Consider the following 14,680-nt stretch of genomic DNA (forward strand, 5'->3'; position numbering starts at 1 on the left):
AGCTTAGATCTTATTTTAAATGTGTTTAATGTGTAAACGTGATAAAAAACGTGAGTCAAAGTGCCTCACTTTCACCCTCTGCAGGTTGTGGAGGGGAGCTCATCGGGCCCTCTGGTTCCTTCAACAGCCCAGGCTATCCTAATAAATACCCAGCAAACCGTGAGTGCATCTGGTACATCCACACCAGCCCTGGCAGTAGCATCTCCATCACCATTCTTGAGTTTGACGTAGAGTATCATCCTGACTGCAGTTTTGACAAGCTGGAGGTACAACCATAAATTTGTGTTGTTTAATTCTGTTTCTCCAACATTCACCCTCTCATATAAGTCTTAAATATGCTATAGCCAGCTTTGAGGCCCAGACAAAGTACTATATCACTGCAAGTAAAATAATCATCTTCAGAAAATGTGGAAAAGTTTTTAAATCTAATTGATTTGCTAATCAGTTTTTGGTTCTCTAGTGGCATACTACTATAAAACTCGTTCTATTTTTTTAACAATTCATTGTGTTTACTATGGAGATTTTCTACATGTATGGAATAACCAGATAACCTACTGTGATTTCTAAAATGTGCAGTATACTATTAAGTGTGCTTGGGTTGTATAGTGTACGTTTTGACAAATGTCTAATGTTTAAAATTGAACCTTTTAACTGTATTAGGTGATATTCTGTCCATTACAGTCAAAATGCCTTACACATCTGTCATTATTAGAACACAATTCAATATGATTGTGTGGGTGTCTGTGCCTGCTCATGCCCAGTTGGCACCTACCAGGCTCTGTGAGAGTGGGTTTTGTAGTGTAGATTTGTGGAATGCTGACTTACACTGTAGCATTGAATGGAGCTAACAGGGCAGAAATTAATTGGAAATCAGAGCTCAGAGACAGGGCTTAGGAGACATTCACATTCACTCTCTACACACACACACACACACACACACACACACACACACACACACACACACACACACACACACAGATGCCCTTCAAAATCCATATACCCTCACTACATATTTCAGATTTATACAGTTGTTCTTTCTCATACAGACATTATTTTTAAACAGCACTGATGTTTTGGTTTCATCATAGTGAATTATGATTCATTATGATTTTGGCATGTTTGTTTACTCGGTAGGCGTTAGAGGAATAGTTCACTGAAAAATGAAAATCTGTTGTCATTTACTCACCATCATGCCATCCCAGATGTGTATGTCTTTCTTTTTCAGAACACTGACAAAGTTTTTTAGAAGAATATCGCAGCTCTGTAGGTCCTTACAATGCAAGTGAATGGTGACCAAAATTTTAAAGCTCTAAAAAGCACATAAAGGCAGTAGAAAAGTAATCCATATGACTCCAGTGATTTAATCCATGTCTTCTGAAACTGTTTCAGTCTTTTCTCACCCAAATGTTTTTGATATACAGCCTATATAAAGTATATGGCATGCAGATGCTCTGCACAAAACAACTATTTTTATGTAAATAATATTAATTTAAATGAATCCCAATTACAATCTCTAGGGTAATAATCGGCATTTATGATTTTTCCCAAAATCGTGTGTCACGTAATAAGTATTCTAAATGTCCAGTCTGTAAGTATCTCCTCACCTTTGCCCTTTGTCTAGTTGTACGGAGGGCCTGACCTGTCCTCTCCACGGCTGGCCCAGCTCTGCACCACACGCCCTTCAAGTAACCCTCTGCAGGTGGCCAGCACAAGTAACACCATCACTGTTCTATTCAAGACTGATTCAGTCGTGAGTGGCAAGGGCTTCAACGCAACCTGGCAAGAGGTCCCAGGAGGTGAATTTTTTTTTTCCTGTTTTAACACTCATGAAGGCTGCTGCTACCTCTCTGTCCAAGTCAGTCTATTGCCACATTCACACATGAGACATATAAATTGCCTTTTCTGGTAAATGTACCAAATCTGCTTTTCAGACATGCAATGGGTTTCCATCTTTTATCAGTTTTCCTACCATTCAGACATCAGCACCAAAATGGTATTACAGACGACCTCTAAATGACGTTACCGGTAGCATTTTGTGTAAGAATACTCCTCGTAAGGGCCTTCCAAGGCACCATAATGTCATATCTAATGATCTAAAACAAGTTCCAGTGAGCTTGAGAGATGTCTTGGTAGAAATGGAGTCACACTGTATGTTTATAAATTAATTGCCAGTTTTATTCTTTCAACCAACTGCTAAACCGCATACACAGGATCGTGAAAAATCATAGGCAGCGAAGAACACATCAATATAGGTATCTTAGTAGACAGGATGTGATGTAAACATTGGATCCGAATGTGCCTCGATATTTTTCTAGATCACAGCCTGTAAAAGCAGTATTTTTCAGCTTTCTGACTTTTTCTTTTAACGAAAATTCGTTCTGAAATTCAGGGTGTGGAGGGGCTGTCACCGCCCCCAGTGGAGAGATCCACTCTCCTCAGTACCCTAACAACTACCCTGACAACGTGGACTGTTCCTGGATCATCACAGTGGACACGGGTCACCGGGTCTTCTTTAACTTCACCGATCTGGATATCGAAGGTCATATCACATGCGTGTTTGACTACGTGGCTGTGAGTACTTGACTTCTACAGAGCTTTCCTTGTGTACCAGGGTCAGATATTAACTAGGGCTCGTGGCAAAAAAAGCCACCAAAAATAACAAAACTGTAGAACAATTTAAAGGCAGAGAATTATATTTGTGTCTTCTCTCTAGATTCATGATGGTCCCGATGAGTCTTCTCCTCTTCTGGGTAGAGTGTGCGGAGCCTCCAGGCCTCCTCCCATTACGTCCACACAGAACATCGTCTATGTTCGTTTCAGATCAGACAACTCTCAAAACCACAAAGGCTTCAGTGCCCAGTTCTCAGAAAGTGAGTGTCGTCGACATTCATGCACCCATCCAATTATGCCATGGTTTTGTTCCACTGTTAATCCCTGAATGGTTACTCTTCTGTATTCCAGCTTGTGGATCCACTGTAATCACTGACGATGTGGGCGGGGCTATTGCATCACCCCGGTACCCGTACTCTTACCCACCCAATCAGAACTGTAGCTGGATCATACTGGCACAAGAGCCGTGTAAGTAACAACAATATTGTAGTTTTGAATTTCGTTTTTTTATTTCCAATCTATTTTACATTTGTAATTCCAATTTCCAGTTTAATGCTAAACTGACATACTGTTTTATTTTATACAAAATGTATAAAAAGGTGGGTTGGAAAGGTTTTCATATTAATGTTACTTTCAACATTTCTAAGACATTTTTAAAGTTAAAGGTTGTATACATATGTTAACATTAGTTAATGCACTTTGAATCTAGATATCTTTTAGCTTATTTGCAAACTTTCTTAGATTCCCTAGAATGCAAATTACACATATCAACATATATTTTGACCTCACCCAACATGTGCCTCTTTCAGTCAATCATGTGACCCTGTCCTTCACTGATTTTGAGGTAGAGATTGTGTACAGTAACTGCTCGCATGACAGGGTGGAGATCCTGGATGGAGACAATTATGAAGCCCCATCTGTTGGTAAAGACAAAATCTCTTTATCCAATAATACAAGAGAACATGTACTGTAATTGAAAGAGATAGTTCACCCAAAAATGTGTATTCTGTCATCATTAACTAATTCTCATGTCTTACCAAACCCATATGACTTTCTGTCTTCTGCGGAAGGAGATATTTTTGGGTGAACTCTTCCTTTAATAATCTGATTGCATCAGGATTTTGTATATACATTTATACAGATATCAGAATTAAGACTTTATATACCATAACATTTAAGTGACCGATCTTAAGTTTGAATTATTCATACACTTTTCGAGGTCGATATTGTGGGAGTGAGTTGCCACATCCAGTCACGTCATTCAGCAATGCCCTGGTGGTAAACTTCATCTCAGATTTTGCAGTCGCTAAGAAAGGTTTCAGGGCAACCTACATGGCCTCAACCTCAGGTTAGGCTTCATTATTCTTTTCAAAACACACATAAGTGGACATATTTAATAAAAAGGCTGCAATTTAAGGACGTGCTTGCCCATTTTCCCAGGCTGTGGTGGGCATCTATTTATGGAATCTGGCGCTTTTAACAGTCCAAACTATCCTGATGTATACCCTCCCAATGTGGAGTGTGTATGGACCTTGACTAGTTCCCCTGGAAACCGCCTACAACTGTCCTTCGTGTGAGCCAATCAGGATGTTACATTGATTTTAAAAATACCCCTTAATGAATTAAAAAAAATAACAACAGTATTAAGTCTCTTCTCTCGGTTTCTGATGTAGCATGTTTCAGCTACAGCAAAGTACAGGTTGCAATAACGACTATCTGGAGATTCGTGAAGGGCACTCTACCGGTGCTCTGGTTGACCGTTTCTGTGGTGACTCCCTACCATCCAACTACACCTCCATAACTGGCCACATTCTGTGGATTAAGTTTGTCTCGGATTCCTCTGTCAGCGGAGCTGGATTCAGAGCCATATTCTCCCACTGTGAGTATGAAAAATGTATTATTTGGCTTCGTATGATGATGTAGAACCTGCTGAAAAGACCAGCCTGAAGACCAGTCTGAATTAGGCTGGTTTATTCTGGTTAGTTATGATTTGGTGATTGCCATGCTGTTCGCTAACAAATCTTGACCAGCATGATCTTTCTGGTGAAGCTGGTTGACCACTGAAGTCTTGCTGGCCAATATCTGAACATCTTCTGACATTAGAACATCTCGCATGTGTGACACAAACAATGTTTTTAGAAGAAGAAAAATATCGAAAGAATTGATTTAAATATTCCATAGTATCTTGGGGGTTTCCCTGCATAGGCTGAGTTTCGTTTGTTTTACATTACATTTATGTTTAAATTATTATATTTATGGGTCAATGTATTTATACATTTAAGTTATTAAATATACATAAAAAATGCCATTTTAATTGGGGGCCTGGGTATCTCAGCGAGTATTGATGCTGACTATCATGCCTGGAGTCACAAGTTCGAATCCAGGCCATGCTGAGTGACTCCAGCCAGGTCTCCTAAGCAACCCAACCGGTCCGGTTGCTAGGGAGGGTAGAGTCACATGGGGAAGCCTCCACGTGGTCGCTATAATGTGTGGTTCTTGCTCTTGGTGGGGCGCGTTGTGAGTTGTGCGTCGATGCCATGGAGAATAGCGTCTCCGCGGTAATGCTCAACATGCCATGTGATAAGATGTGCGGATTGACTGTCTCAGACGCGGAGGCAACTGAGATTCGTCCTCTGCCACCCGGATTGAGACGAGTCACTACGCCACCAAAAGGACTTAGAGAGCATTGGGAATTGAGTAGTCCAAATTGGGGAAAAAAAAACAAACAAATAGTACTTTAATACACCTCAACTATGATGAACATGTTTTCAATTTCTGAGTAATGTTTTCTCGGGCTTAATTAAAAAAACTGGTTTAAAAATAATAATAAAATAAATAGATAAATAAATACAAAAAGTGTAATTAAAAGCTAAAATTTTAATAAAAAGAAATGTTGGTCTAAGTAGTTTGGAATCATTATTATTATTATTATTATGGCGGTGGTGCAGCGGTTAGCACTGTCGCCTCACAGCAAGAAGGTCGTGGGTTCAAACCCTGGTTGCCCCGGCCTTTCTGTGTGGAGTTTGCATGTTCTCCCTGTGTCTGCGTTGGTTCTCTCCGGGTACTCCGGCTTCCTCCCACCATCCAAAAAGACATGCAGGCTAGGTTAATTGGTGTCTCCAAAAAATTGCCCTAGGTGTGGATGTGGATGTGGATGTGGAGGTGAGTGTGAGTGTATATCTGTCTATGTGTGGCCCTGCGATGGACTGGCGACCTGTCCAGGGTGTCCCCCGCCTTTCGCCCAATGTTAGCTGGGATAGGCTCCAGCCCCCCGCGACCCTGTACACAGGATAAGCGGTTGACGATGGATGGATGGATAGTAATATTTGAAAAATTTTGTCCACCAGTCAAGTGGTGTAACCAACATGCCGGTAGCCATTCAAAATAAAAAATAAAACAGAGAGAAGCCCTTTAGACCCTCATGACTGTGTGATGTAAATAAATAAATAAATTTAAAAACACCAAATATTTTGACATGTTTATGAAAAGGCACATGGTCAAATGGAGTAACCAAAAAAAAATCAGATATTATTTAATTATAATTTTTTTTTAACAAGTTGAAATAAGTGTAAATTCACATCTATTAAGGTGCAAGAAAATATTATAGTACATTTTACTTGATGGTTACACTTAAATTATTTTGTTCGTAGAAAATGCTAGAAATGTTTTCCAATAAAATATGTATTAAACCAACATGGACACAAAAAACGACATTCCTACAAACTTGTTTTTATTGTTTTGTTTTTTCTTCTGGTAAATATCACATTTTACTCTTGGACCTTAAGGTCAATTACCTTAAAAAAATTTCAAAATGTATGAATATTTAAAAAAAAAAAATTTAAGTTTGGTATATTACAGTCATTTTGCAGTTTATTATCAACTAAAATATGTAATTTTTCATTGATATGCCATTTTGACTCAAATTTATGAATATGACATGATGAAATATTGACTAAATTTAAAGGAAAAATGAAAATTTTCATCAAAATACTAAAACTATAACAAAAAACGGTATAAAATGAACACTGCTTGTCTCTCAAGGTATATTTCTGCACTATTTCTCCTTCCTCAGTGTATGGCAATGAGATCACGGGCAGTTCAGGCCAGATTGCCTCCCCTCTTTACCCACGCACCTACCCAAACAATGCAGACTACCGCTGGACCATCACCGTGAATGCAGACTCCTACATAGAAATCCATTTCCTGGATATTGACATCGAGGACCTGTTCAATTGCTATTATGACAAGCTCAAGGTCTGCATTTTCATATAAAACACACCTCCTAAAGAAATAGTTCACCATGAAATGAACAATTCTGTCATCATTTACTCACCCTCGTGTTGTTCCGAACCCATATGACTTTCTATATATGAACAGAAGGACCGAGATATTAATTAAACAACGTTTTGGGGTGAACTGTGCCTTTAAATGCCATAATGGTTTAATAGACAATAAATGTAGGCAGGTATCTAATGATGATGATGTTGGAGCTTAAAGCTTCTCCCCTACACTAGATATTTGATGGTTCGAACACCAATGGCTACCTTCTGGGTGAGTTCTGTGGCCTGACTCTGCCAAACCCAGTAAGAAGTTCTGGAAGCACTGTGACTCTTGAATTCAAATCTGACAATTCCTTTGGAGGAAAAGGCTTCCTAATCGAGTGGACGGCCATTCAGAGTTCTGGTCCCCTGCCCACTATAGAGCCAGGTCAGTTCATGTAAATATTCTACTTTTGACTCTCAGATCTTGATCAAATCAAAAACGGTCACTATTTTTCATCCTTTATATTCAGGAGCATGTGGAGGAGCTTTGATGACAGCCGACACTCCCCGGTTCCTCTTCTCTCCAGGATGGCCTGAGCAGTATGAGCCTAACCTTGAGTGTTCATGGATCATTCGCTCTCCCAATTCCATCATAGAGTTTAACCTGCTTTCTCTGGACATTGAAGATGAGGTTTCATGTCTCCATGACAGTCTGGTCATCAGGGATGGTAGGCGTTTGTCATAAAAATTCACTTTAACATAAATACCAACTGGAAACTTTCGAGACTTGATCTCAGGTATGTTTTCTTCTAAGGTGAAACCAATCTTTCTCCACTGATCACAAGAATTTGCGGACGCCAACTGCCTGGTTCTCTCCATTCTACCGGTGACGCCATGTTCCTGCAATTCACATCTGACGGCAGCATTTTCGGAAGGGGTTTCAATGCCACCTATTCTAGAGGTGAGCAGCGAGTTACCAGAAATTATAAAATCATATGATGTGAATAATCAAGAGGATGAGCTATTTTTCTCTGCTTCTCTATCAGGTTGTGGTGGTTTCCTCCATACGGACAGAGGTGTTCTAAGTTCTCCTCAGTATCCACAGAACTACAAGCCCAACCTGAATTGCAATTGGCAAATAATGGTCACACCAGGGTTTAGAGTGTCTGTAAACTTCCAAAACCCTTTCCAAATTCAGGGCTTTGGCACACAGTGCAGCTCTGGTGACTACTTGGAGGTGAGATCCTGTAGGAGATGGAATCAGATCAGTCATTGGTCCAAGAATTTATTTTCTTGGACTTTCCAAGACTTTCTTGGAAAGTCTTTTTATTTGAAGATTTAAATGTTTATTTTGATTCTTTTGTATTAGTTACGCAATGGACCTGATGGCAACTCACCAACTCTATCAGGGCGTCTTTGTGGATCCAGCCCTCCATCCACATTGCAGACCACGGACAACAGTCTCTATGCCCACTTTGTCTCAGATGGCTCCAATGAAGGAAATGGCTTCAAAATGGTTTTTGAAGCCCATAGTTCAGGTAAACAGCGAACTTTTCATCTTGGCGTTTCCATCCAGCATTTTTATACAATTGACGAAATTCGCATAAAAATATGTGGATGGAAACCCAGTTATAGGTGTGCAATCTCGTAAGCAAACACTGAGCAAGTAGCAACATGTAAATATTTAGTAGGTAACCGTTTAGTTTGTGCAATAAAGAAACCTTTTATCCTAGGATTGTTGCTACAATAACAGTTTCATTTAAATTTCCTTTAGATTCAATTTAGATTCATTCGACATTCAGTAGTGATCGAAATTAAAATAATTGTAGTAAATCTCTATATTACTCTGCAGCTTGTGGTGGTGTTATTGAGCTAAATGATGGCGATCCACCAGGATACATCACATCTCCTAACTATCCATCAAACTACCCCCAAAACATTGATTGTGTTTGGATAATCACCGTTCCCAATGGTGAGGCTGTACAACTCGACTTTGAGGGTGATTTCTACGTTGAGCCTCATTCTGGGTATGTTGCATCTATTTTAGAACAAGCAAAAAGCTTACAATAAATGCATCTAACAATAATAAGTGATCTTAATCTTCTCCCTTAGATGTCTTTATGACTACGTTGAGGTTCGTGATGGTCCCACATCAAATGCTGATTTGATTGGCAGGCTTTGTGGCAACACTCGGCCATCTACGCAGCATTCAACTGGCACCAACATGTATATACGATTCCGAACTGACACCAGCGTTACACATATTGGTTTCAAAGCCAAGTACTCAATTGGTAATCCATATTTAATCTCTATAACACACAAATTAAACTATTTTTCCAACCTTAATGGCTATAAGAATTTTGTTTCCCTAAATAGCTACATGTGGAGGTACATACATTGGTCAGAGTGGTATGATCCATAGCCCTGGTTATCCGGACTCAAATTATCCAGACAACTCGAACTGCGAATGGTACTTGGAGGGTCCCACTGGACATTATCTGACCATCACTTACACGACTCTTGATCTGCAGAGCTCCTCCGATTGCGCCAATGACTTTGTAGAAATCCGTGAATATAACGCCTCAGGTTTGAGCTCATCTTGAAGAAAACATTGCATGCTGTGAGTGTCGTTTTATTGTTAGGGTCAATAATGAAACCTTTCCTTCTCTCCAGGACGCCTGTTGGGGAAACACTGTGGAAACAGCCTTCCATCTCCCATGGACACTGGAGACAGTTTTGCCTATGTCAAATTTGTTAGTGATGGTAGTGGGAATGCAGCAGGATTTAGCCTGTCATTTGAAGCCAGTGTTGAAGGCAAGTGAGCAGTTGTGGTGGTGTAGTTACTACGAAAAGGATTTTTGTGTCCATCCACGTTGTTTTTCAATGTAAATGCGCTCTAGACAAACTTATTTTAATGTTGCGCCACATCTTGCAGTTGTTTTAATTATCTCGCACAGGAGCGCCATATTTTTAAGATGCCATGTCAAGATAAAAAGATCTTAAACTTTTACAAATGCGTCTCGAGACACCTGCGTTCTGCTTTGATTGTTGCACTGTGTCTAGGTTTTTAGCGCAAGAACGTATTCGGTCTGAACAGTCCCTTGCAAAGTTATGTTGCTGGCTATGGTAATAAGATGACATCATTTCTCTTACAGAGTGTGGAGGTGATCTGAATGCACCATTTGGGACCATCTCATCTCCCAACTATCCCAATCTGTACCCCCACAGCCGAGTATGTAGCTGGAGAATCACTGTTCCTCCAGGTCGTAGGGTCACCCTTACCATCATTGACCTGAGGCTGGAGGACCACAATACCTGCCTGTATGACTTTGTGGAGGTAAGGTCATGTCTCTGTTACACTTATAAAAGTTGGCTAATGCCACATGATACAATGGGATTTTAGTGCACTTTAAAATAAAATAAAACATTTAGATTTTGAGAAAAAATTTGTAACATTACGAGAAAATGGCCATAGTTTACCTTTACAACTTTATACTCAAAACATTACTACTTCAATTTCATAATGCTTATTCAGTTTATTCTCATAATATTATGACTACTATCGTAGTGCTATGACACTAATATCATAATTATATGACTTAATTAGCTTCATTTTGACTTAATTTCTAAATATTACTGCTTTAATCTTGCAATGTTACGTCTTTATTCTCGAAACTTTATATCTTTATTCTCATAAAAGGCCTATTATGAAAGTAATTCATAATAATTTTGACTTTATCCTCAAAATATTATGACTATTGTCATAAAAGGCCTATTATGACATTCTCAAATCATTACAACCTAATTCTCGTAATGTAACGACTTAATTCTTGAACTTGTAGATTTTTTTATTTTAACATGGCACAAAAACAGTCGCAACATGATACAGCTAAAGCTGACACAATCTTTGTGAATTAGTAATTGGAACTCTTGGCACCAGGCAATCTGGGTGGTATATGGATCATGTATGTTTCTCCAAAGCTATAATATTGTAGTATGATTGAATCAAGGCATTACTGTTTTGAATTCCTTGATGTGTAGGTCCTAAATGGTTTAGGACCCAGTGCTCCTCGATTGGATCGTTTATGTGGTACAGTCCCTGCTGGAACCCAGGTGAAATCTTCTGGAAATACTATGACCGTAATTTTCAGCACCGATGCAGTTGTGTCCAATGGTGGATTCAAGGCAGATTACTCTTCGGAGGAAGAAGCAGGTGAGGGAAAACACCTTTTTAAAGGAGTATTTTGGGCTAAATAGAAGTTAAGCAAAATTGATAGCATTTGTGCCTTAATGTTGATTTCCACAAAAAATTATTTCCACTGGTTTATTTGAAGAAATGCAAAAATCCCAGTTACAGTTATGCACTTACAGTGGTAGTCAATGGAGCCAGTCAATAAACATTAAAATACACACTGTTTCAAAAGTATAGCCACAAGACGTAAATATTATACATGTTAACATGATTTTAGGATAATGTTGGGATAAAATCTGAGATTTATTGGTGTTACAGCATTTACTGGATTACTGGGTTTAGCTGTATTGCATCATCATGACAATGAAGTTGTAAGATAGGATATATTTTTACAGAGGCAAGGTTATTATGCTAATTATTCACACTAAAATAATGTTTACCTCTTGTGACACTACTTTTAATCAGTGCATATTTTAACATTTAAAGACTGGCCCCATTCACTTCCACTGTTAGTGCTTTATTGTAAAGTAATGGCAATTTTTGTTTTCAGTTTATTTAGTTTTTTAATCAAAGCTATTGTTTGTGTTAATAAACATTATGCCACAAATGCTTTTGATTGAGCTTAACTTGTATTGAACCTGGAATATTCCTATTATATTGCCACAAGTTCTGTATTGCACATATTGAATTCATTCTGTTTCGGATCCCGATTTCATCCATGAATACTCGCTCTTACTGTAGTATGTGGTGGGATACTCAGTGAACCCGGAAACTTCACCTCGCCTAACTTTGGCAACGGAAACTACAGCAACAACCTGAACTGTGAATGGCTGATCCAGAACCCGCAGCATGTGAATTCCTCCATTGTGGTTATTATAGATGAGCTCTATCTAGAACATCACCAAACCTGTGAGTGGGACTACTTGGAGTTCAGAATGGGTAAGGGTTTCCTCATGTACTAAGAGAGACTCAGTTTGACTCAATTTTGAAGCTGATGAAAAGCAAATATTTATGGTCTATTGTGTCTGTACTTCTCATGCAGGTGATATGAATGGAGAGCTCTTGTCCCGTTTCTGTGGTCAGTCCCCTCCAAGTATCCCCATAGTGGTGTCGACCTCTAAACTCTGGGTTCACTTTCTGTCTGATGAGGCTGTAGTTGACCTGGGCTTTAAAGCCACGTATTACTTTTCAGGTAACACCCATAAATCCTAAGTTATTTTGCTGGTCTTAGCTGGTCTCTTGACTGATTGTAGAGGTTTTAGGCACTTTTCAGCTGACTAGGCTGGAAGACCAGCCAGACAAGTTGAAAACCAGCTTGGCCAGGCTGGGAGACTAGCTAAAGACCAGCAAGGGTTTTTTCAGCAGGAACTTAAGCACAAGGATCTCAGCTCCATTAAAGTATGCATGATCTCAACGATTTTTCTTAGACTGTGGAGGTTTACAGAGTGGAGTGGAAGGTTTCATCTCTAGCCCTGCATACCCCAACAACTATCCCAGCCCGAGCCGCTGTGCTTGGCTTTTGGAGGCTCCGGAGGGTCACACTATTACTGTAAGTTCACAATTGTTCTTTACATTCACTCCTCTTGTGTGTCGTTTGCGTTTTCGGTACTTTCTAACCCTGTTATTCATCATAATGTCACATAATTTTCATATTTTCTTATCCAGCTCAGTTTTACTTACTTTGAAGTTGAAGAGCACAGCCAGTGCACCTGGGACTCGGTTACTATCTTCAATGGAGGCTCACTAGGAGCCCCCATTATTGGTCAGTATTGTGGGCACAATTCTCCTGGAACTGTCCAATCGGGCTCCAACAAGCTAGCCGTGGTGTTTCTTGCTGATCATACTGTGTCCAAAGGAGGATTTATTGCCACCTGGACGACGGACTCATCAGGTATGCAGAATCATGTTAAGCCATGAGGTATATCATAAAGAAATAGTGAATGAATTCTGAGTGGTTCCTTTAGGGGTGCTACAATTTGCTTGATGTTTACTGCAACTCCTTTCTCTGTTTCAGGATGTGGGGGTATCATCCATGCCGATTCAGGCACCATCAAATCTCCAAATTATCCACAGAATTTCCCAACCAATACTCAATGTTCCTGGACCATCATCGCCCATGATGGAAACCATCTGGAAATGGGCTTTGCCAGTGACTTCCAGATCCCAGACTCGAGTGGGCAGTGTCAAAGTAGTTATATAAAGGTTGGTAGATGGTAATTTAATAAATATTTAGGCTGTTGTTTTTATTTCATTTGAGCCATTTCCCATTTGAATCTGGTGAGTTTGTTTGTGTCATGATTGGCATTGTATTATTTTTGTGTCTGACAGTTGTGGTCAGCCAATGAAGAGAATGATGAGAATCTATTGGCCACTGGTTGTGGCACTACAGCCCCTGCTGCTGTCATCGCACCCAGGAATGTCATTACAGCTCGTTTCCAGTCCACCGAATCACCTGGCAAAGGATTCTCTGCCGCCTTCTACACTAGTATGTATTGCAGGGTGTATAATGGGTTCTACTTATCACAGGTTTCCTACAGTCATGGGAAACCTGGAAATATTAGGGAATTTTCACACCAAATATTATTTTTTGTGTTCCCATTTGCTTCATCAGGAAATAAAAAATTCACTATTTAGTTTCCATGACTTTCCAAAATAGAAAAAAAGAGCATGATATAACTGTATTTATTAACTTAAGCATTTATGACTAACTGTAGTGTTATAAATGTACATTAAATAATGAAAAATAATGAAAAAGTTGGTTTCGCAGGCGAAAAAGTATCATTGCTCTCAGTGAAAATTGTCCCTTGTGTTTTCCAGGCCTTAAAATGTTACTGAAACTAATCAAATTTTAAACATTACTCTTGGTTATAGTCAAATTTCCATGGAAGGTTTATAAGCAAATTGTTCTTGTGAGTTATTTCCTTTTCAAACAATCAGTTGAACCATACTTTCAATTAGTCTGAACGATTCATTAATGAATAGGACTGAAGTGAATGATTTTTAAAAACATCCTTATCCAGTATCATAAATGTCTGTAAACGTCATGTAAATTCATGCATATTTGTTGGTTAATAAGTGTGGGAATTCTGTTTTATATACATATTTTAATGTCTGTATTTCATGCCTTCTTTTAGGATGTGGAGCAAATTTCACAGCCCCAAATGGTCGTGTAGTGACTCCAAACTATCCAGACCACTACCCAGATAGCTCCAACTGTAATTACATAATCGATGCTGGAGACCAGGTCGTTATTGTCCTCACGTTTAAAACATTCCAGTTGGAAGGTATGCACTTTCTCAAATAAAGTACATGAGGGATGCAGCTTTTCCATAATAATTCCATAATTATTCCATAATTATATTTTCTAGCACACTCTACATGTATCTACGATGGTGTGAAGATCTACAGTGGCATCACTTCCGAAAGACCTCCACTGGCTACTTTGTGTGGAAATACCATCCCAGGCGTTTTCGCCACATTTGGACCAATGCTTGTAAACTTCTACTCTGACTTCATAATTAATGACAATGGCTTCCTGGCTGAATACACAACCATACGTAAGCATCGACCACTAAACAATGTTGTACTTTTTGAATTTAATGCTTTTTGTTTAACT

General features: G+C 39.2%; 1 protein-coding gene across 1 annotated transcript in view; it reads left to right on the forward strand.

The window, feature by feature from the left end:
- The window catches only part of cubn (cubilin (intrinsic factor-cobalamin receptor)), a 47,679-nt gene that overhangs the window by 23,648 nt on the left and 9,351 nt on the right, over nucleotides 1-14,680 (forward strand). The window contains exons 28-56 of the mRNA XM_052113729.1: nucleotides 85-266; nucleotides 1,622-1,796; nucleotides 2,390-2,571; nucleotides 2,714-2,870; nucleotides 2,962-3,078; nucleotides 3,420-3,533; nucleotides 3,830-3,958; nucleotides 4,051-4,183; nucleotides 4,284-4,489; nucleotides 6,683-6,864; nucleotides 7,125-7,317; nucleotides 7,403-7,600; nucleotides 7,687-7,833; nucleotides 7,919-8,109; nucleotides 8,242-8,410; nucleotides 8,725-8,899; nucleotides 8,985-9,163; nucleotides 9,249-9,458; nucleotides 9,546-9,686; nucleotides 10,028-10,209; nucleotides 10,914-11,085; nucleotides 11,806-12,003; nucleotides 12,107-12,256; nucleotides 12,492-12,613; nucleotides 12,730-12,955; nucleotides 13,079-13,266; nucleotides 13,393-13,549; nucleotides 14,199-14,348; nucleotides 14,433-14,621. Coding sequence (XP_051969689.1) covers nucleotides 85-266; nucleotides 1,622-1,796; nucleotides 2,390-2,571; nucleotides 2,714-2,870; nucleotides 2,962-3,078; nucleotides 3,420-3,533; nucleotides 3,830-3,958; nucleotides 4,051-4,183; nucleotides 4,284-4,489; nucleotides 6,683-6,864; nucleotides 7,125-7,317; nucleotides 7,403-7,600; nucleotides 7,687-7,833; nucleotides 7,919-8,109; nucleotides 8,242-8,410; nucleotides 8,725-8,899; nucleotides 8,985-9,163; nucleotides 9,249-9,458; nucleotides 9,546-9,686; nucleotides 10,028-10,209; nucleotides 10,914-11,085; nucleotides 11,806-12,003; nucleotides 12,107-12,256; nucleotides 12,492-12,613; nucleotides 12,730-12,955; nucleotides 13,079-13,266; nucleotides 13,393-13,549; nucleotides 14,199-14,348; nucleotides 14,433-14,621 — 4,914 coding nt within the window. The remainder of the gene's footprint in view (nucleotides 1-84; nucleotides 267-1,621; nucleotides 1,797-2,389; nucleotides 2,572-2,713; nucleotides 2,871-2,961; nucleotides 3,079-3,419; nucleotides 3,534-3,829; nucleotides 3,959-4,050; nucleotides 4,184-4,283; nucleotides 4,490-6,682; nucleotides 6,865-7,124; nucleotides 7,318-7,402; nucleotides 7,601-7,686; nucleotides 7,834-7,918; nucleotides 8,110-8,241; nucleotides 8,411-8,724; nucleotides 8,900-8,984; nucleotides 9,164-9,248; nucleotides 9,459-9,545; nucleotides 9,687-10,027; nucleotides 10,210-10,913; nucleotides 11,086-11,805; nucleotides 12,004-12,106; nucleotides 12,257-12,491; nucleotides 12,614-12,729; nucleotides 12,956-13,078; nucleotides 13,267-13,392; nucleotides 13,550-14,198; nucleotides 14,349-14,432; nucleotides 14,622-14,680) is intronic.

Source organism: Xyrauchen texanus, chromosome 41 (assembly GCF_025860055.1).
Source record: "Xyrauchen texanus isolate HMW12.3.18 chromosome 41, RBS_HiC_50CHRs, whole genome shotgun sequence".
In the NCBI taxonomy this organism is placed as follows: Eukaryota; Metazoa; Chordata; class Actinopteri; order Cypriniformes; family Catostomidae; genus Xyrauchen; species Xyrauchen texanus.